At 41.1% G+C, this 22,486-nt stretch overlaps 1 protein-coding gene across 4 annotated transcripts in view; it reads right to left on the bottom strand.

Annotated features, from left to right (window-relative positions):
* The window catches only part of RBPMS (RNA binding protein, mRNA processing factor), a 197,998-nt gene that overhangs the window by 59,633 nt on the left and 115,879 nt on the right, over nt 1–22,486 (bottom strand). For all 4 annotated transcript variants that reach the window (XM_061134506.1, XM_061134503.1, XM_061134505.1 and 1 more), the window contains exon 5: nt 18,580–18,730. In XM_061134506.1, coding sequence (XP_060990489.1) covers nt 18,580–18,730 — 151 coding nt within the window. The remainder of the gene's footprint in view (nt 1–18,579; nt 18,731–22,486) is intronic.

Genomic DNA, 22,486 nt, shown 5'->3' with positions numbered 1-22,486 from the left:
TCACTGACAGCAACATGAATGGATCTAGAGAAAATTGCATTAAGTAAGTGGTATCATGATACCACTTATATGTGGAATTAAAAAATTAAATATATAAATGAACTTACAAAACAAAAATAGGCTTATAGAAATCACACTTATGGTTACCAGAGGGGATGGGGAGGGTGGGTAAATTAGGATTTGGGGATTAACATATACACATCACTATATATAACATAGATAAACAACAAAGACCCACTATATAGCACAAGGAACTGTGTTTAAAATTTTGAAATAATCTATACTGGAAAAGAATTTAAAAAATAATATATATGAATTTATAACTCAAACACTTTACTGTAACCTATAAATTAACTATACACTTCAGTTAAAAAATGTCTGTTTTTTTTTTAAAAAGATGCTGCTCCCAGGTATCAGAAAGAATGATGATTGAAATAAACTGAAATATCTTGAAAATATAAACATACAAGTTATGATATGAAATAATACAGCAAGTGAAAGAAAAAAAGTGACAAACCCCCCACAAAACAGTGATCACCAATGTAGACAACCAGGCACCAATCTCTTAGGCTCAAAATTAGCAATGCAAAGGAAATAATCAGTATTCATTCCGCCTTTTTGTTTTTGGAAGAACTAACTGTATTTCAGAGTAAACAAACAGAACTGGTAAACTCACCATTTTTCAAACCCTAACTAAATAGTGAGGGAAAGATCAACAGAGGAAACCAAGGAATTGAAACCTTTACAACGGACTCTGAAACCACAGGTCCATCTTAGCATCACCAAACTCAGAATAACCCTTAACATTAGTTACTTCATAATGTAATGCCATAAAAGAAGTATTCGGTACCCCACCTAGGATGGTGATCCTTGACCAAAAAAAAAAAAAAAAGTGAAATTTAAATTCAGCTATAAAATTCAAATCTAATCAAACTTTCAGTTTGCAATAAATTAGAAGGGACACAAGAACAAATAAAAGGACATCTCAAGAAATAAACAGAAAAGCCCAGGAGGATGGTTTTTTCTCAGGAAAACCGACACTTTTTTCAACAAGTCAATGGAGTAAAAAAGAGAGTGGGATAATCTCTTCTAGATTAAAAGACACTTAAGAGACTTAACTAAATTCAATACACTGACCTGGGATGAACAATCCCACTGTAAAAAGACTTGAGTTACATATTTTAACATTTGTGATGAAAAGCCACACAAATACACATATACTGACATGAATGTGCTTAGTCGTTCAGTTGTGTCTAACTCTTTGCAAACCCATGGACTGTAGCCCGCCAGGTTCCTCGGTTCATGGGGATTCTCCAGGCAAGAATACTGGAGTGGATTGCCATGCCCTCCTCCAGGGGATTTGCCAACCCAGGGATCGAACCCAGGCCTCCCACGTTGCGGGCGAATTCTTCACCGTCTGAGCCACCAGGGAAGCCCTGGATATGAATGGGATTATATATTATGTGATGCCGATACTTGCTTTCATTCTCTGATCTAGGCCTCCTTTTTCCACATCAATAAATATATAGCCGATCTGTAACAATGGATTACCATGAAATCAAGGCTCTTTTCCTTGGGAAAAAGGCTAGCAGAAGTGGTGGTTGCTTGGGGAATTAATGAAATGAAAAATGTCAGACTCAAAGTGTAACAGAGTCCATGCTTTGTCATCCTCCTCTTCACTCCACAATGTGCATAACTAGTCGGATTCTAGTTGTCCTGAGAAATGATGGAGCTGGGGCCAGAAAAAGCTTGTCTACTTGAACAAAACAATCTAATCAGGGGCTGAGGGTGGAGGAGTGTCTTTCTGCCTTTTAATTAAATCTCTTAGGAGGTCAAGGAGATTGCCCTGGCCAAACACAAACAGCTCTATACAGGAAATTATGGTGCATTCCTGTTCCAATTTTCTCACTTGAGTTTAGCAAACATTTGAGGCGACGGGAGGTAAAACGTGGAATGAAGTCCTGTTCTGGTCTCAAGATGTTTACAATTTAATAGGAGAAACAGGTCTGTAAGTGACAGGGACTTTCCAGGTGGTCCAGTGATTAGGACTCCACACTTCCACTGCAGGGGTTATGGGTTCGATCCCTGGTCTGGGAACGAAGATCTCACATGCCGAGTGGTATGTCCAAAAACTAATAAAAAATTTTTTAAAAAAAGAAGAAGAAGGCAGAGCAAAACTCAACATATGGACAGCCCTGTGTGCAAATGAAGAAGCCGATCACTACAGAGAGAACGGGAAAAAGATGTCCTGGGAGCGGGCTGACCTAGTACATGAGCATGAAAAAGATTTTAGAAAGCAGAAAAGATGCAAAATGACCTAAAGACTGGAGGGGTGACTGATGTGATGATGAAAACTGTGAGGGAACAGCAAGGAAGGGATCCGAGGAGGGCTTGAGGATCTGGGGAGGAAGGAGGGGCGCACAGAACAGGTGACATCACTGGGCAAGGGTTTGTGTGACTGCAGCGAATCCTGGGGACAGGTCTTGTTCCCGTGAGCAGGAGGAAACCGTTTTAGGTTCTCTGACCCCATCGCAGTACACATCTATCTGATCAGCAAGCTGCTGCAGTCACAGATAAGCACTTCCAGGATAAGCAAACCGATAAAAGAAGGATGGATTCGGAGGCTGGGGCATAAAACCCTTTTCACAGATTTTATTGGTCAGAATTTCTCTTTTTATCCTATTTAAAAAAAAATTTTGGGGGGGGGGGGATGTGGACCATTTTTCAAGTCTTTACTGAATTTGTTACAATATCGCCTCTTTCTTTTTATGTCTAGGTTTTTAAGAGGCATGTGGGATCTTAACTCTGACCCCCTGCACTGGAAGGCGAAGTCTTAACCACTAGACTGGCTGGGAAGTCCCTACTGGTCACAATTTCAAGGTCCTCTGCTCCTGGTCTTACAGGCCTGATATCAATGCGCTGACTGAGCTGTCATCTTATCTAATCTCCCATGCCCACATATTTGGGGTAGATTCAACCAACGATGCTGAGGTTGCAGGCCACCGGCTATGAGGATGAGTTTTGTTTTAAAGCTGTCCTTTAACTGAGCCGCTACCATGTCCACAATGCAGTGGGTACACAATCGCTGACACTACTGCCCCCCCCGGAGAGATGGAGAAAAGGGTGCAGAGGTAAGTGGAATGCTTTTTTTCTTTCCTTCCTGAGAAGCACAGAAAGATACTCTGTCAGTTGTGACTACCTTCTGTCCATTACCCAGAAGCCTGAATTTAATTGGAAAGGAAACCGTCATTAAAAAGTCTCATTACCCACAGACAAAGAAAACAAACGGAAGGTTACCAGAGGGGAAAGGGAGTGAGGGAGGGATAAATTAAGAGGTTGGGATTAGCAGATACAAACAACTAGATATAAAGTAGATAAACAACAGGAACCTATCTTGTAATAACCTACAATACAAAAGAATACGGAAAATATATAAATATATGTATGTGTGAACCAAATCACTCTGCTAAACACCACAAACTACACAATTGTAAATTACAACTTAAAAGAAAAAAGTCTCTTTACCCTGTGAGCCTAAGGATTGAGAGTAGGACATGTTTGTATTAAAAAAGAAAGAAAGAAAAAAAACCCTGTGATGAAAACATTCACTGGATAACTTAAATCAATAATTAGGAGTCCATCTCACAAAGTCAGGGTCTCCTTGGGCAATTTTACAAAAGAGATCATTTGTTACATTTAATTTGTAAAATAAACAGTAGGTTAAATAAAAATAGTAATATTATTAAAAACCAAGGAACATGAGGAAAACACGTGTGTATTTTTAAAACTGTTAAAATGTCTCAAGCCTTTATACTTAAAAAAAGTCTGCAAAAGTTGTACATTAAAAAATACAAAGGAAATATGAAAGAGTTTAATAGCACTTGTCTTTAGGACCTTTAGGACCTTAAAACATTAGCTTTCTCTTTCTGCCTTTTCCAAATTTCTTGAAATGAGCTCCTATTACTTTGGGGAAACGGAGGGGGGTGCCGTGCAGTAGTCAGCATTTCTGAAAGGTACTCAGCCCACGCCCAGCCCTGTGTGAGGGTCTCTGAGGATGAATCAGTGGCGTATCATCCAGCTAATCAAACCACTGATGCAGTTATTCCTGGGCTGGTCTCCACACAGTAAGCGGCAGAAGTGGAGGCCCTCAAAGCTGAGGCTGGCATCAGAGCCTGCAGGGTCCCGGGCACTGCAGAAGCAATGTTTCCTTCCAGTCTAGCCCAGAGTGGCTTTAGCTGCTGAAGCCAAACAGTCACTGGTCCCAAATCTCTAGTTGTCTTCTGGAAACTGAGTCATCTCCATACCCACTCTACCCAACCAGGAATAAAATATTAACTTTACACAGTTAAGACCAGTGGAGTTCCCTGGCGGTGCAGTGGATAAGAATCCACCTGCCACACAGGGCACACTGGTTCGATCCCTGATCTGGGAAGATGCCCCACACACCACAACTACTGAACCCACGCTCTAGAGCCTGCAAGTCGATCCACAGCAAGAGAAGCCACCGCAATGGGAAGCCCAAGAATTGCAACTAGAAGAAAGCCAGAGCAAAGCAGTGAAGACTCAATGCAACCAAAAAAATTTTTTAAAGGTTAAGATTAGACTTTTCTAAGTTTTTATTTCAATACCTCTTTACTCTAGTAAAAATTACTGATGATGTCAAAGAATTTTTATATGGAATATATCAATTGATATCTATCATATTAAAAATTAAAACTTAAAATCAAACCATTACATACTAAGATATATTTTGTGAAAAACACATTTCAAAACAAAGAAAAACTTAAATGCTACATTTTTGCAAAGCTCTTTAACATCTGGTTTAATAGAAGACAATTTGCAGGGGATATGATACTACTACATAGAAAATCCTAAAGATGCTACAGGAAATCTACTAGACCCTAAGAATGAATTCGTTAAAGTTGCAGGATACAAAATACATACACAGAAATCTGTTGCGTTTCTATACACTAGCAACGAACAAACACTCTGACATAAATTGCAGCAAAATCTTTTCCGATCTGTTTTCTTGAGTAACGGAAATAATGCAAAAATAAACAAATGGGACCTAATTAAGCTCAAAAGCTTTTGCACAGCAAAGGAAATCATAACAAAATGAAAAGGCAACCCACAGAATGGGAGAAAATATTTGTAAATGATGTGACTGACTAGCGATTAATCTCCAAAATTTACAAACAGCCCGTGCTGCTCAATATCAAAAAAACCAAACAATCCAATCAAAATATGGGCCAAGACATTTGTCCAAAGAAGACATACAGATGGCCAAGAGGCACATGAAAAAACGCTTGACATCACTAATTATTAGAGAAATGCGAATCAAAACGAAAATGAGATTATTAACCCACACTGGTCAGAGCAGCCATCATCAAAAAGTCTAAAAGTAGCAGTGCTGGAGAGGATGTAGAGAAAAGGGAACTCTCCTAGCACCATTGATGGGACTGTAAACTGGTTATAGCCAAATATGAAGAAGAGGATGGAGGTAACTAAAACTAGCTACCATATGACCTAGCAATCCCACTACTGGGCATACTCGAAAAACATGGTTTGAAAGGATACATGCACACCAATGTTCACTGCAGTGCTGCTTGCAATAGCCAAGACACAGAAGCCACCTGTCCACTGACAGAAGAATGAATAAAGATGTGGTGCATACATACAATCGAATATCACTCAACCAATAAAAGGAATGAGATAATGCCATTCATAGCAAGATGGATGGCCCTGGAAATTATCATACTAAAAGAAGTCAGAGAAAGACAAATATCATATGCAAAATCTTCACTCCAATCTATAATAAACATTAATTAAAAAAAGGAAGACAACTGAATTCTCATATCTGCTTCTAATTCAATGCATTACAAGGAATTGTACTGGCTATAGCATATGGGGAAAAAAGGCCTCATAGAGATAGGTAGCTTATGAAGGAATGGGTATAAACATTTTTATGTCTTTATACAGGTAACTGTGCACATTTCTTTTTCATATCACCCCCAAAATTTTGTTGCACTGTGGTATCTGAAAACTTATCAATAAACTTTTTGTATTTTTACATTAAATTCCACTTTATATTTTACATGTTTTTTTTTTTTAAACCAGTAACAATGTTATTTTATAACATGATGCATTGGTCATTTGGAAAATACTAGTTCTCTGCATTATGGTGATCTTCCAAATGTCAATTAATTTCATTATTCATAAAGAAATTCATTAGTATCACCATTAATCTCAACAACAAAAAAAGTCTTTTCAGAGTTGGCAAGTTGTCAAACTCATGGTAGTGAATGTTAAGTTTTCAAAAATTCTAATTTTTTTAGGGTAGACTTCCTCATAGATGGTAAAAAATCTGCCTGCAATGCAAGATATCTGGGTTTGATCCCTGAGCCAGGAAGATTCCCTGGAGAAGGAAATGACAATCCAGTCCAGTATTCTTGCCTGGAGAATTCCCATGGACAGAGGAGCCTGGCAGGCTACAGTCCATGGGATCACAAGGAGTGGGACATAACTAAATGACTAATACACACACAACTTTTTTTAGAGTTCTAATTTTACTGTTGCAACAAACTCTGTTTTTCTTAAAAGGATAGGCTCATTTCATTAATTTTCATTAAAAAAAAAAAAAAAAAAAAGCCAAGTACCACAGTCTGAATAACCATAATTGTCTATCAAGTTATTCTTTCAAGTAAAAATGGGAGCTGATTCAGCTTACAACTTGACTTTATTGTGTACTGCCCTGTTTTGTCAAAAAGGAATCATATAAAGACTTATACACTCAGTACTGTCCAACTCTTTGTGACCCCATGAACTATACAGTCCGTGGAATTCTCCAGGCCAGAATACTGGAGTGGGTAGCCTTTTCTTCTCCAGGGGATCTTCCCAACCCAGGGATCAAAACCAGGTCTCCCGCTTTGCAGGTGATTCTTTAACAGCTGAGCCACAAGGGAAGCTCCCAAATGGGAGCTGGTTCAGTTTACAACTTAACTTTACTGCCCCATTTTGTCAAAAAGGAATTATATGATGACTGGTATTTAAGAGTGGAGACTGAGCAAAAGTAGTAATTTTATTAATTCCCAGGACAGCCTTAAGTGAAACTTTTTAAAAACTCAGAGTGGGAGACAGTGAAGAACATGGTGGTTATCAGTTTGGTAAACAGTTTGGTGCCACTGTCTTGACATGCACTCACCAGTTGTGTCTATCACGACACAGTAAGAAAAACAAACTCTTCTCATGAAAACAGTTTAGACCCCGTGAACTCCCTGAATAGGTCTTGGAGACCAACCAGGGGCTGGCAGACAAATACTTTCGAGAATTGCTGTACAAAAAAATGTCTATTTGAGGATTCCAAGTGCATGAAAAAGCAGAAGAACAGGAAGCCTGCATCAGACTTTGACAAAGAGATGCCTTCCTTTTAACAAACAGGTGAGGAGAGTACATGGCCTTAAAAGAATGAAGTTGGTACCAGCTGCTTCTTTTGGACTGTCCCAATAAATTAATTACCTTTATTCTCTCATTTCTCTACCCAGGTAATGAACACACGGAGTTTACAAAACACTAAAGTCGGGGCCGTTATCTACATTACAAAAGAAATCTCTGACTTCAAGGAGATTTGACTTCCTGAGTTCTTAAGGCATTTGTTTATGTGCTTAGTCGCTTCCAACTCTTTGAGACCCCATGGACTGTAGCCCGCCAGACACCTCTGTCCATGGGGATTCTCCAGGCAGGAATACTGGAGTGGGTTGCCAATCCCTCCTCCAGGGGATCTTCCCAACCCAGGGATTGAACCCAGGTCTCCCACACTGCAGGCGGATTCTTCACCATCTGAGCTACCAGGGAAGCCCAAGAATAATGGAGTGGGTAGCCTATCCCTTCTCCAGAGGATCTTCCCAACCCAGGAATCGAACCAGGGTCTCCTGCGTTGCAGGTGGATTCTGTATCATTTGAGTTACCAGGGAAGTCTGCTGATGGATGATCAGATAAACAGAAATTTAAAGAGGGGTGGGATAGTGGTAGGTGGGATGGAGTTTCAACAGGAAGGGGATATATGTGTATATATAATTGATTCACCTTGTATAGCAGAAACTAAAACAACATTACAAAGCAATTTAAAAAAAGAAATTCAAAGCAAAATGTTAACTAATAGCCACTGCTGATCAAAGATTGTTCCTATGGTTGTTTAGTCGCTAAATGTATCTGACTCTTTGCGACCCTGTGAACTCTATGTAGCACACCAGGCTCCTCTGTCCATGGGATTCTCCAGGCAAGAATACTAGAGTGGGTTGCCATTTCCTCCTCCAGGGGATCTTTCTGATTCAGGGATCCAACCCACATCTCCTGCACTGATGAGCAGATTCTTTACCATTAAGCCATCAGGGAAACTAATCAAAGGTAGGTTATTCATTAAATCATAATGAAATAAATAGGATCAGATTAGCTGACCTACTGATGCTATAAGAAAATACTTCCCACATAAAAGATATATCACATGGAAACTGTTCTTACCAAACCCATTGCCTAATATTTTAATATTATTGTTACACTTATTAAAATTATTGCAATTATGTACAGTAAGCAAAAACGAGGAATATACGCAGGTCTGAAGAGAAGAGAGAGATGAAAGCGGGCTGTACCTCTCAATGTGGCTCAGTACATGTTTGATTCTTCTTTTTAAAAGGAAAATATGCTTTTGCTTTTTTACAGTGGGACATATGTGGAAATAAACATTAGTTTAGGTCCCTGGTTTCTAAGAGTATTTGCTGTCCTTATTTACTGTAGATTTGTTCTGTGTTTTCATTTCTCAGAACGTCCGGGGGCCTAGGCATCTGGTGCCCTTGTAAGTCCTGAGTGCCAAATACAGGTCCTTGACCTATGACAATCGGGCTTACAAATGCCTGTTGGGGGTGGGGTGAGAGTGTTCAGAGATGCTCAATGGGTTACTCAATTATCATGGAGTCTTAGTACATAGAAGTCACTAGCATGTTTCCGCGAACATCACTTCTGATAGCTTCAAAGTGATCCAGCTCAAGGGCAGAAATCCTCAGTGGGAATCCTTGATGGTTCCCACTATAGAGCTGCCTCGGGGGCAAAAGGTGCGTAAGTCTAGTAAGCAGAGTTCCTGCAAGTTTAGCTTTCAGGCTCAGATGTCCCCATCCCCTTCCTCTGAGGAGCTGGCTGACTCCTGTCTCCTCCTGATGTCCATCTCCTGACCTTTCCTTTATGTAATGTTTCCCAGCGTCTCTGACTGCCCAGAGTCCTCATTACAGTCTTTCTCCAGAACTTCCTTTTCACCCTTGGGCTCTTCTCTTGTCTGGGCCAAGAGAGGGAGTAGAAAGCCACCTCCTGAAGGGACTTCCAGTGGCATTTGGAGTCATATTTGGCAAAATCTTGGCAAGTGCCTCCTCCCTACTATCGAATTTCCTTGTCTATGTAAAAAAAAAAAAAAAAAAAAAAGATTTTATGGTGTTCTGTTCCCTCTTTTCTTCTCAGACAAGATGAGAACTGAACAGTCTGCCTAAAAGAAGGACAGTATGTCAGTAATGAAAAGACAGCATGGTCCTATGTTGTAAGCAAACTAAACCAAACCAAACATTCCTGTGACACTTTGTATTTTCATACATATATGTATAGACAGGTATATATAAAGGTATATAGACAGGTATATAGAAAGAGAAACAACAAAATGTTAACAGAGATTATTTCCAGATGGGAGGAAAATCTATCATTTTAACCCTTTGAATTTAATTTATGATCTCCTTACTTTTATAACAATAAAATGGATCAGGCATATTCACTTTACAAAATCAATTAAAACACAATTTTATAAATTTTAGTGTAAAGAGAAGATTCAAGCTAAAAGGATATTGCTTGAAAAAGTGTCTATTTCTCAAAAATAGATGGGCTCAGATTGTAATCATATGATCAAACCTCTGTCTCTAGAATGGTCCCTAAGATAGACTTAAATCTTTTATCTCCTCAAATAACAGACCCAATATCCAGTGAGATGATCCCTCACAGTTCTGTGTTACTTTTACTTTACAAAAAAATTGTAGAACTATGTCTCTCAATTTTATCTTTAACATAAAGAACAGGTGAGGTTTCTGGCTGATTCGTTGAATCACTTTGAAAATTAAAAGTGAGAAATTTCCTGCAGATTGCTCATCAGCCTTGTGGGACTTTACAGCAAGGCACCACTTACCCAGCATACTATGTACTTAGCCACAAACTGGTGAGTATTTATGCTGGTTTCATACTATCCCTGTCTCAAAGAGTGGGCAGGTGAGGTCTTAGAATCCCAAACAATGTAAATAAAACAGGGCTGTTTCACATGCCTTTCCACCCAAGCTCACTGCCACTTCCACCCGAATGATCTGAAAAGCCTCCTACATGACCTGTGTGCATGTCCTCCAAGTATAAAGCAAAGAAGTCAAATATCCTGGCTGACGGATGGCTGAATGTGCCATTATTTACTGAACTAAAATAAAATACATCAACTCTTGAAAGTGGTCACTCTTATTTTCTGAAATAATGACTCAGAATAAAGTATACCAAAACTAAATAAAAACTTCCGAGTATTTCAGTTTGGTCAGTTACACAAGAAAACATTTTAGACTTAATGCACTCTGGCCATCAAAATCTGATACTTCAAAGAGTTAATGCGGAAGCCTGGTACTTCCTTGGTGGGGTCCAGTGGGCATGGGTTTGATCCCTGGCTGGGGAACTAAGATCCTGCATGCAACAAGGCATGGCACCCCCCTCAAAGAGCTTTACTAAAGCCTGCTTTTCACTAAGCAGCAACCTGCTCTGAAATCTTGCCCTTACAATTTGATGTGGGCCTCTGGATTCTTTAATACAATCACCCTAAAAAAGTGTGATTTTAAAGCATCTCCTGAGGAGGATCTTAAAACTAGCTCCGGCCAAAAGCATCAGTGGGCTGCAAGTTATGTAGTACAGTACAGTGAGACCAGCAATGGGCTTTAGAGCCAATTAGATTAAAACTGAGCTGTGTGAATCTGGGGAAGTTACTCAAACTCAGTGCTTCAGTCTCCTTAGCTGGAAAATAAGTATTTTACACACAGTTCCTAAGGGTATGTATAGCATAGTTGCTCAATAAACATTTGTTCCCTCTTGTCCCATCATTTTCTTTTTTCAATTTTTTGGCCATGCCTCACTGCATGTGGGTCTTAGTTCCCAAACCAGGGATTGAACCCACAGCCCCCCCTACATTGGAAGTACAGAGTTTTATCCACTGGACCACCAGGGAAGTCCCTGTCATCCATTTAATAAAAGCAACAAAGGTCCATCCAGTCAAAGCTATGGTTTTTCCAGTAGTTATGTATGGATGTGGGAGTTGGACTATAAAGAAAGCTGAGCACCGAAGAATTGATGCTTCTGAACTGTGGTGTTGGAGAACACTCTTGAGAGTCCCTTGGACTGCAAGGAGATTCAACCAGTCCATCCTAAAGGAAATCAGTCCTGAGTATTCATTGGAAGGACTGATGCTGAAGCTCCAATACTTTGGAAGAACTGACTCATTTGAAAAGACCCTGATGCTGGGAAAGATCGGGGGCAGGAGGAGAAGGGGACGACAGAGGATGAGATGGCTGGATGGCATCACCGACTCGATGGACATGAGTTTGAGTAAACTCTGGGAGTTGGTGATGGACAGGGAGGCCTGGCGTGCTGCAGTCCATGGGGTCACAAAGGGCTGGACACAGCTGAGTGACTAAACTGACTGATGGATCATTCAATCAACCTCCCGAATTCCAGCAGCCCGGAAGCTTTCTGGACTCACTTGAGACAGCAGATAAAGAGCCAAACAGACATATCTTCTCCCACTCCTCTGGTTCTAGCAAGGTATCTGTGCCACCTGAACGCACAGTGCCCTATAGCAAGTACAATACAGAGAGAAGAGTTGTGAGAACCAGATTAAATGTCCCTGCCAGGCCATTTAATCTCACTGGGCGTTGGAACTTTGTTCTAAAGGGGTGAATGAAACGATTTTTAAATTCAAAAATCAGACAGAGATACACTATCATCATATGCATGCAAAAGGCACCTTAGGGTGACTGCCTCAGGCTGGTAGAATTGTACCAACTTCTTTCCTTCTATTTTCCTGGACTACCTAAAAATGTTTTTCCTCTGAGAAGCATGTAGAATTTTTTATCATCAGAAAGGAAGAAAATGATCTGCATGATGAAACATAAAATGCAAGGAAGTTGCTTTTCAGAGTTTTAAAAAAAAAAAAAAAATTCTTGCCTTCCTCCCCAAACGACACCTCTGTCCTCTTTCCCTTGCTGCCCTCCGCCCAGTTTGACCAGGTCTTCCTCAGGTCCAGCTGGCATCATTCTTGGTGATCCCCCTTGAGGACAAGAGGCATGGGCCCCACAGCATCTGGTCCTGGTGGCACTCAGCACGTTTTCAGAGCAAGGGTGGGGACTGTAAGGTCACCTATGAGCCCTCCAGCGGCACACACTGCATGCTGCCCTGGAAAACGCAGGCACCCAGGCTGTGTTCCCCTGGGGACAGGGAGCTTCAGACCAGGCCCCAAAACACCTCTCATCCACAGAGATGAAGGTGAAGAGATTTCATATCTGCTGACTGTTCTCCCTGGGAGGGCACTTGCCATGTACTTTGAAGATTTTTCTGACCTTTCACAGGATCTCTTTAGACGTCAGACAGAAAACTCACTTCCTGACGGCTGGGGTGAGTATAGGACGGATGAGAAATTCCAGTGATGTGCCGAGAAAACTAGGCGGTGGTCTGATTATTCACCAAACGGTTATGTGCTTACAGTGTATTTCAAAGCATCAAGCTGAGAGAGCACTAGCTTTCTGTGAGGGGAGGGGACACGGCAGGGGCAAGGGTCAGGGAAAAGAGGGTATGAGTAGTGAAGAGAACTTAATTTTACAATTTCTTGCTCAGCTGGTGATTCTCAAAAATGATCATCCAAGGAGCTTTAAAAATTACAGCACATAAATCCTAGACCAGACCCATGGATATCTGAATCCTGGACTATAGGAATCTGAAGATTCCCTGGAGAAGGAAATGGCAATCCACTCTGGTCCTCTTACCTGGAAAATTACATTGACTGAGGAGCCTGGTAGGCTACAGTCCATGGGGTTGCAAAGAGTCGGACATGACTGAGCGACTTCACTTTCTAGAGCCTTTTGCTATTTGCTCCAAAGACCTGAAAGAGGACTGTTTAATCTGACGAAGGGCTCTGTGACTTGTTGGTTGCCTCCATCTTTAACAGCAATGCTATAATACGGTATGCAACAGTGTAAACAGACCAAGCAAGAGCACTTATCCAATTCAATCCAATATGTACTGTGACAAAATTTACCCAACTAGACACCTGAACTACGTGCAGCATTATTATATCCCAATCATACTCATTAGCAGGAAGAAGTTTTAAAGTTCCATATGAAAAAGCAGAAAATGAAATCTGTACATCTTAAAAAATTCCAAGGACTTCCATGGTGGCCCAGTGGTTAAGACTCCGTGCTCCCAGTGCTGGGGGTCTGGGTTCTCTCCTTGGTCAGGGCACTAGATCCCACATGCCACAACTAAGACTCAGGATGGCCAAATTTTTAAAATTCTACATATTTTTCCAGGTGCTAGGATACTGAATATACAAAAACTATAGGTCTCATAGCAAGAGATAAAAGGCACAGAAACATAGATTCTTCTCTGCACATATTAACAGTCACTGAACACGATGTGGCCCCCTCTTCTGACGTGCACATTTGTCAATTAATTTAATCCTCACAACCGTTTATGTGTAAGCATTGTCATTGTACAGGTGAGAAAACTGAAGTACAGAGAAATTAAGTAATTAGACCCAAGTTATAAAATGAGTGAGCTGACAAACCAGAATTTAAATCCAGGCTCTATCACTTGATGGACTAGACTGCTCAAGTTGCTGTAACAGAGTATTACAGACGGGGTGGCTTAAATATTGTTTAAGACGAATTTCCTCGTAATTCTGAGGCTAGACGTCCAGGATCAAGGCGTGGGTAGGTTCAGCTTCTCCCGAGGCCTCGGTCCTTAGCTCGCAGCATCCTCACATCCGCATTTCCTCCGTGTGAGCCATCCCTTTTATCTCTTTTTCTTCTTATAAGGCCACCAGTCATATGATGAGGGTCCACCCTAAGGGCCTCACTTTTTAATCACCTTGATATTATTTCCAAATATGGTTACATGTGAAAGCAACCCTCAACTGGGGGTTGGGACTTTGACATACAGATTTGGGGGAGAGGGCACACATCAATCCCAAACATCTGATGACTATGGAACCTCAAGAAAGTTACTGAACCTTCCCAGGAGGCAGTTTCTTCAACTGCCAAACAGTGCTATTGAGAATCAAACGAGGTAATTAATGTAAAATGCCTAGCAGAGTGTCTGACACACAGTATCATCATTTTACAGAGGAAGGAAACAAATCTCCAGAGGGTGACCTGCCCTGTGTTCATCTCTGAAGTGGACTTCTTACACTACACAACACTATCTTCCTCCATCACCAAATGCATCACCTAGCACAATTTCATGGAATTTATACACTTCATACATCTCTTGATGTTCTGTTTTGTCACAGTATTTTTCTTTCTTTTTAAGATTTTGTTTGATGGGGACCATCTTGAAAAATCTTCATTGAATCTGTTGCAACATTGCCTCTGTTGTTTATGTTCTGGAGTTTTGGGTCACGAGGCATGAGGGATCTTAGCTCCTAGACCAGAGATCAAATTGGCACCCCCAGCATTGGAAGGCGAGAAGTCTTAGCCACTGGTCCATGAGGGAGGTCCCTCACAGTAATTTTGTTTATTACATAAATGCAAGTAAAAGAAGGAGAAGCTCATAGAAAAATTTATCGAAGGAAGCAGACTACTTTCCTGGGATTAGATGCAAATTTCATTCATCTTTTCTCCTAATTTGGAAAGGCAACTGGCTATAGCCACATAGAGATGACACCTCAGAAGATAAATACCTATATTTAGCTCTCAGGGGAAAAAAAAACTCAACTTTTTAAAAAAAAATTAAGATTATCCTTTACATTTGCCTAGTATTCTGTATATAATACATCTATTGAATCCTCAACACCATCTTATAATAGAGTTTTATTTAGCTCTCATAATAATCATGTGAATGATTATTCATGGGTATTATTCCCATTTTTCAGCCAAGGCGAGGGAACAGAAGCATAGCAAGGTTAACAGCTTTTCTTTAAGTTCCAAAATTTGGGTTTCTCATCCTTCATGCTTGGCACAGAGCAGGCACCCAGCACATAAGGCAGTCTGATTTGGGGACATTTAAACTAAGCTGTAATGTAAGCTCTCTTTTATACCCTTGACATGTGCCAAGTGTCCTAACAACTCTGATCACCACCAACCCTTTGGATTGACAGCTCTTTTAAGGCAAAAATCACAGTCCCCTTCCTCTCTGTGTCAAGCACACCTGGTGCTCATTTAGGTTCAACAGATACTTGAGAAATGAGAGGTCAAACACATATTTGTTTGTATAATCAAATCACATTCTTCCTTGAGTGCTGGCAGTGGGTATTTTTCAGCCACCACTATATAAAAAACATCAACAAAAAGAAGCATTTAGGGTTTTCCGGTGGCTCAGAGGTGAAAAATAGAGCTGACAATGCCGGGGGACATGGGTTCGATTCCTGGGTCAGGAAGATCTCACATGCAGCAGAACAACTAAGCTCATGTACCACAACTACCGAGCCTGTGCTCTAGAACCTGGGAGCTGCAAGTACTGAAGCCTCTGCACCCTACAGCCCGAGCTACACCACAAGAGAATCCACTGCAACAAGAAGTCTGTGCACTGCAACCAACACCCAGCGCAACCAAAAACAAACAAACAAAACCAATGCTTTCGAACTGTGGTGCTGGAGAAGACTTTTGAAAGTCCCATGGACAGCAAGGAGATCCAACCTGACAATCCTAAAGGAAATCAACCCTGAGTCCTCATTGGAACGACTGAGGCTGAAGCTCCAATACTCTGGCCACCTGATGCAAACAGTCAACTCATTAGAAAAGACCCTGATGCTGGGAAAGATAGAGGGCAGGAGGAGAAGAGGGTGTCTGAGGATGAGATGGTTGGATAACATCACCGATTCGACGGTGAAGGACAGAGAGGCCTGGCATGGCTCCGCGAAGAGTCAAACATGATGTAGCAACTGGACAACTGTGTGTGTACATACGTGCGTGTGGCATTTATAAAATCTCTCTCATGGTCTGCAACAGAGAAGCCTACAGGCCTTTCCCAAATCCCAAATCCAGTGATTCCATAAGTCTACTCTTGGTTGGCAAATAAATTCACCACCTCTAGCACCAATTACAGGCACAATGCAATTGAATTCGCCAGGGCAGAACCACTGTCCCATTCTTAGTCTGTATAGAGTGCTTTGGGGCAAACAACCATTTTGCACAAGTTACAGAAAAGCTCCCAATTTCCAGAGGGAACTGAAATGGATGATAAGGTCAGTCTGAGTGGCCAGTGTAACTGCTGTCTGTCAAGGTCTCTGCATCATAAAGAGGAGCTCTATTAAGAGAAATCACACTAATTTGCTTTCTTAAGAATAGACTATAGTGTTTTTTTTTTTTTTCCTAAAGCTTCCAGTTTGTTTCCCATAAGGTGCCAGGCAAGTTTTGACCCTGCCATGGAAACTATCTGACCACTTCTGAGCAGTTCTGTACGCAGGCAAGGCAGGGAGCCAGGGCTGGCCAGAGCAGTGCTTAAACCTCTGCCCTCAGCCTTCCTGAACTTCAGCGCCTCGTGTGTGGACATCCGGATTATTCATCTTTTTGTTTTCATGGACCCTATTGTGAACCAGCTATCACCTCTTTAACTAACTACTTTGCAGAGATGTTGTAAGAAATTTAGGGGAAAAAAAAAAAAAAAGAACAAAACAACAACAACCCAAACTCTCAGAAAGAAAACATTCAATAAAGAACTAAAAGGATAAAGTATTGTCACCATTTTTATACTTTCTGTCTGAATCAAGCTTTTCAAAGTACTCTGAGATCTGGTGCAGTTTCACTAGGAAAGTGAAGAGTTACTGTAGGTTCTCTTTTCTAAGTAAAGGTATCCTACAAATACTCTCTTCTGATGCCTTAAAGAGAGAGGACATTTCAGAAAGAAATGAAGAGGCATACAAATGGAATAATTCTGCAAATAGCCAAATTAAAAAATATGAAATTTATCCACATCTCATCACTAATACTTACTAGATATATGGAATATACAGAGCACTGGGCTAGATGCTATTAATGACACATAATTAGCATTAATAAGAAATATCTATATCCTCCTTTCATGTAACTGCACCCTAAGATAAAACTTCTGTTTAATTTTCCCAAATAAACAAAGGTTTTGAGTTTCCCTAGGACATGGAAGAACAAAATATATATATATTTTTCTCTACTAGGATTTCCTGGATTCATAGAAAAACTGTCCAATACACTGAGGGAGAAACTCTTCTTTTATCTACAAGTTTCCACTGATAAGGAGCAGCTTTTCAAGAATGACTGAGCTACAGAATGACTGTAATTTCCACAACAACCTGATTAAATCTGACATGCACAAGACAGGGAGAGAGGACCCCTGCGCCCTTCAATTCCAATAAGAAAAGTTGAAGCAGACTGTCAGAGAAAGCAGGAAGAAGATCCAGATCATGTGGCTTGGGAAAAAGGTCAAGAACCAGAGGGCAGAAAGATTCCAAGGAACACCAAGCACGTGGGATTCCCTGAAGGCCCTGCCATATTCAGTCCCACAGGGTCATGCACTAATAGGACAAGTGAAGGCGCATCGCACGCCTCGCCCCTTCTACCGATTGAGTTTGACAAAGAAAATTAAGACAACCTTTTCAAGTTATTCCATCAAAGGCAGAAATCGTAGCCAGGGCATTAGGCTCATTAGGAGGGGGTAAAAGACTTGTTTGGCAATTAGTCAGTGTCTTTTTACCCAATTCACTTAAAACAGGAAGCCCTGAATTTCCTTAAAGTGTTGCTCGTATTGATTTGTTAGAACTGACTGTTCTACAATATAAATTCTTTGTGTATGTTTACTCCCCCTGACTAGACTTATGGCCAAACTGTTCTCAAAAATAGAACGAACTTCTTATGATATGCTTCTTTCAAGTTTCACATTGTATTTTCCCAAAGCCACAGAACTGATAATCTTCAAAAAATGAAATAAAGGGAATGCCGAGAACCAGCCCTCATGGTCCAAGGATGGGAAATAAATAAGGATTTCGACCCCAAGGCAAAGAGGGCATACTCACAGCAAGGTCAAGATCATATATTTAGGAAGCCTATAGCACTTAAAACTAAGTTGTGTAGTCACAGTTCTCATCGAGCCGAACCATCTTTTGGGACAGCCAGTCATGAATAAGATTGCTGTCTTTGGAATTCAGACAGCAAGAACAGGCAGCCTCTTCTCAGAAATGGAAAATGACACTCAGCCAGCTCTGGGTCCCGTGGTGTAATCTCACATGAAGGAAGCACTTGAACAATTCTTCCCCCGCCCCCCCACCAAATGAAAAGGAGGTCGACTTACACGGCTCTCTGGCAATGAACTGAGGTACAGTGTTGGGCAGAGCAGTACTAGGGTTTGGAGTCCCTACTAGTTTGTTCTTGGCCATCTTCGTGTTTGCCTTAGCAAACTCTAGTCGTAGCGTTTGCGGAATTTCAGGATCGAAGCGGATGCCCTTCAAAAATAAAGAACAAATGGAAGATGTTTTCATTTCCTTAGACTCAAACCGGAATGGTGACAAAATAAACATACCAGTCAACCCAGCCTATCAGGGAAAAAAAAAAGTCAGCAAGAGCACTCATTCTCACTGCTTATACAGAATACATGAAAACCTGTGATACAACATGTCCACAAAGTCAAGGGGATTTAGTTTACTCAATCAAAAATTTAATTTAGTTGGTTTTCCAACTATTCCTTTTCTTTTTGGACTACACTATCAGGTTCAGGTTGTTTTTTGTTTTTTTTTCATGTGGACCATTTTTAAAATCTTTCTTGAATTTGTTGCAATGTTGCTTCTGCTTTATGTTTTGGTGTTTTTGGCCAAGAGGCATGTGGGATCTTAGCTTCCTGACCAGAAATTGAACCTGCAGCCCTCTGCACTGGAAGGTAAAGTCTCAACCACTAAATCACCAGGGAATTCCCTCAGGTTCAAATTTTAAATCTGGACCAACAAATTCCTAGCATGGCTAAAAACTAACTAATGCCTACCAATGAGAATGAATTAATGTAAAGCCCTGTGCAACACTGGAAATTCTAATACCAAAAATCATTAAGAAGGATCTGACCAGTGTTTAAAACAATATAATTCTTCAACGCTTTAGTTTCATCACCTCTAGAGGGGGAAAATTCCCATCTTTTCCCAACTGGAGAACTTTCATGCTGATGATACATGTGCTCTGAATTACTAAGTAGACAAGAACTAAACAGTTTTAAGATTTCAATATAACTAGTATCATTTCATTCCAGTTAGCTTCCAGACTGATAAATTTAGATCAATGTCTTGATGTGTTAAGGTCCTGATTTTGACTATAGCTGGCTCATTAGCTACATGGATGGACAGACAACAGATCACCGGGCCAAAGAGAGGCTAGCAATTTCTACCCTTCACTCTATTATTACAGTTTACCTACACAAAACATATTCAACAAAATAAGTCACACACTATAAAATACAAGATTTTTTTTTGGACGTAGGCCATTTTTAAACTCTTTACTGAATTTGTTACAATATTGTGTTTTTTATATTTTCGATTTTTTGGCCACAAGGCATGTTGGAACTGAGCTCCCTGACCAGAAATCTAACATGCAACCTTCAAGCATTGCAAAGCAAAGTCTTAACTACTGGACTGCCAGGGAAGTCCCTATGAAACACAAGATTTAGGACAAGATAAGTCTGTTCTGAAATCTCCCCACCCCAACTCCGTCATTCAAGAAGGTCTCTAGTACTGAGCATACTGCGTCATCTCATGAGATCTATGTCTAATGCTATGGAATCTGGACCCCAATAACGGTATGAAAAAGACACCCCAGTATAATATGGTGTATACTGGTGTGTTCAGAACAGACTTAGGCACCCTGTTTGTATGGCATGTTCTGGAAAAGGAGTGAGTTCTGAAAATAAACACAGGTTTTCAGTTCAGCACCCGCATAAGCCTGCAGGTTCCAAAGCCCCTTTCTTCATTTAATTAGCTTGAATTAAAGAGCAATTTCCACCAGAAATTAGGAACAGTCTCTAATTCTGCAGACCAGCATGAACAACTTGAACTTCACAGGCTCAGCTCCAAAGATGGGAGGAAGAGCTGTGACTTCATGGTAAGAGCAATAAGAAAAATGAAGGGAGATGAGGGGGTCAGAAGTTCTCGGGGAGGCACCACAGAAGCCATAAAGCCCTGACCCACAGATGTCCCAAAGTGGGTGGAATTTCCTTCTGAGCCTGATCAACACACTTTCTCAGAAGAAACCAATTGCAGGAGCAAGCAGGGTGGAGTGAACAAGGAATCCTCTTGGGCAGCCCTAACCAATGACGAAAACAAAAAAGGGGGCAGCCGTATGAAACGTAAAAAACAATTCTTTTTAACTGCCCTTAGTTTTTGTCTTAATTGGGGAAACCTCAGGACTGTCGTGCCGAAAATGTATATACGGGGAAAAAGACAAGGCAGCATGCGAAGTCATGTTTGCTTCCAACCACCTCCACGGAGAGCATCTCCCGCCATCAGAGCTGGTTTAACAACAGAGTAAAGATGTCCAAATACGGATCTGAAGACCTGTGGTCTTTGCTGGGAAACAAGCACAGCTCCCCGCTGTCAAAGGTGTGTCGTGGAAGGGCCCGCATATTCGTCTCACGCTGCATCCAACCGCACAGAGAAAAAACGTGCTCTCAATTTCAGAGTGTCCTCCTTGGCGCGTAACTCCATCATCCTTCTGCAAAGAAGCACCTGTCCTCACCCTGAGCAGCGTGGGAAGAGCCTCCTGGTCAGGGGTCCTCTGGAGTTTCTAGTCCCTGAGAGGAGGCTCTCCATCTGCATTCAATTCCTCAGTCCTTTTCCTGATGCGCCTGAGTTGACTGAGGCTCTTACGCAACCTGGTCTCGTGACTCAGGTCCTAAAACATGCTTGAGTGGCCCCAACTCCTCACCCCAACTCTTCATACTCCTCTTCCCTGTGAGCTAAAATAACACCACCATCATGTTCCAAATCAAAGTTCCAGCTCCTTATTAAAAAAAAAAAAAAAAAAAAAAAGCTCAGAAGTTAAAATGACCTAATTTGTTTGGCAGCTTATTCAGAGGCCGGAGGCTTAGAATACAAGCCACATTCCTCTAACATCTTTAGCAGCAATACCATATTTGGTAATCAATATCCTGCTCAGCTCAGTTGCTATCCAGAGGGATTAGCCAAGCCAAAAACATTTGAAATGTGAAAGGATGAAGAGGAGGCAGAGGGAGGCAGGGATGGGGGGAACATGGAAGTGAGGAGGAAGAGAGAAGAGGAGAAAGATGAAAAAGAAGAAGACAGATAAAGAAGGAGACATGGAAAAAAAAAAAAGACCTCCTTGTGCTTTTAATTAAAGCCTATTAAGATTATTCTCTGGCTACAGTGACTTCAACATTAAATGCTATCAGGATAAGATTACCACTAAATTAAAAGAGGGAATCTGTGACTTTCAAAATCAACTTTTCCTTTATTGTCTAAAATTGACCAAAACCCTTCTGACAAGTGAATAGAAACCTTTTCTCTTCCAACTGTAAACGGTGTCCAGAAAGGACAGTTTCTGGATATCAGGATGATACCAGTTTGAGAAGTTATTCAGAAGCAACCCAACCTGTCTGGCTATAGGGACAGCCAACAACCTCTCCAAGATGGCCTAACACACTCTGACCAAAGCAACACAGGCTCGCTGGGATCTACAAAGGCGAACTACCTACCCAAGGGGCCAGGAAGTATCCTTAGTAGTCTACAGCTGCTCAGTCGTGTCCAAGTCTTTGTGACCCAACGAGCTGCTTGCGACATGCCAGGCTTCCCTGTCCTTCACTAACTCCCAGAGTTTGCTCAAACTCATGTCCATTGAGTCGGTGATGCCATTCAACCATCTCGTCCTCGGTCGCCCTCTTCTCCTCCAGCCTTCAATCTTTCCCAGCATCAAGGTGTTTTCCAGTGACTCGGCTCTTCGCATCACGTGGCCAAAGTATTGCAACTTCAGCTTTAGCATTAGTCCTTCCAGTGAATATTCAGGGTTGATTTCCTTTAGGATTTAGCAGTCTACTAAATAACACCAAAGACTGTTATCAGGGCACTTGCAAATCCATAAGCCTATGTGTTACCGACTAAATGTCTGTTCTTTCAAAATTCACGCTGAAGCCCTAACTCTCAACGTGATGCATTCAGAGGGAGGGCCCCTATGAAGGGATTAGTGCCCTTGAGAGAAGAGGAAGAGAC

The sequence above is a fragment of the Dama dama genome, chromosome 32, assembly GCF_033118175.1.
Source record: "Dama dama isolate Ldn47 chromosome 32, ASM3311817v1, whole genome shotgun sequence".
NCBI lineage: Eukaryota > Metazoa > Chordata > Mammalia > Artiodactyla > Cervidae > Dama > Dama dama.
The sequence above is the reverse complement of the archived record's forward strand: the minus strand, read 5'-3'. Positions and strand labels throughout refer to the sequence as shown.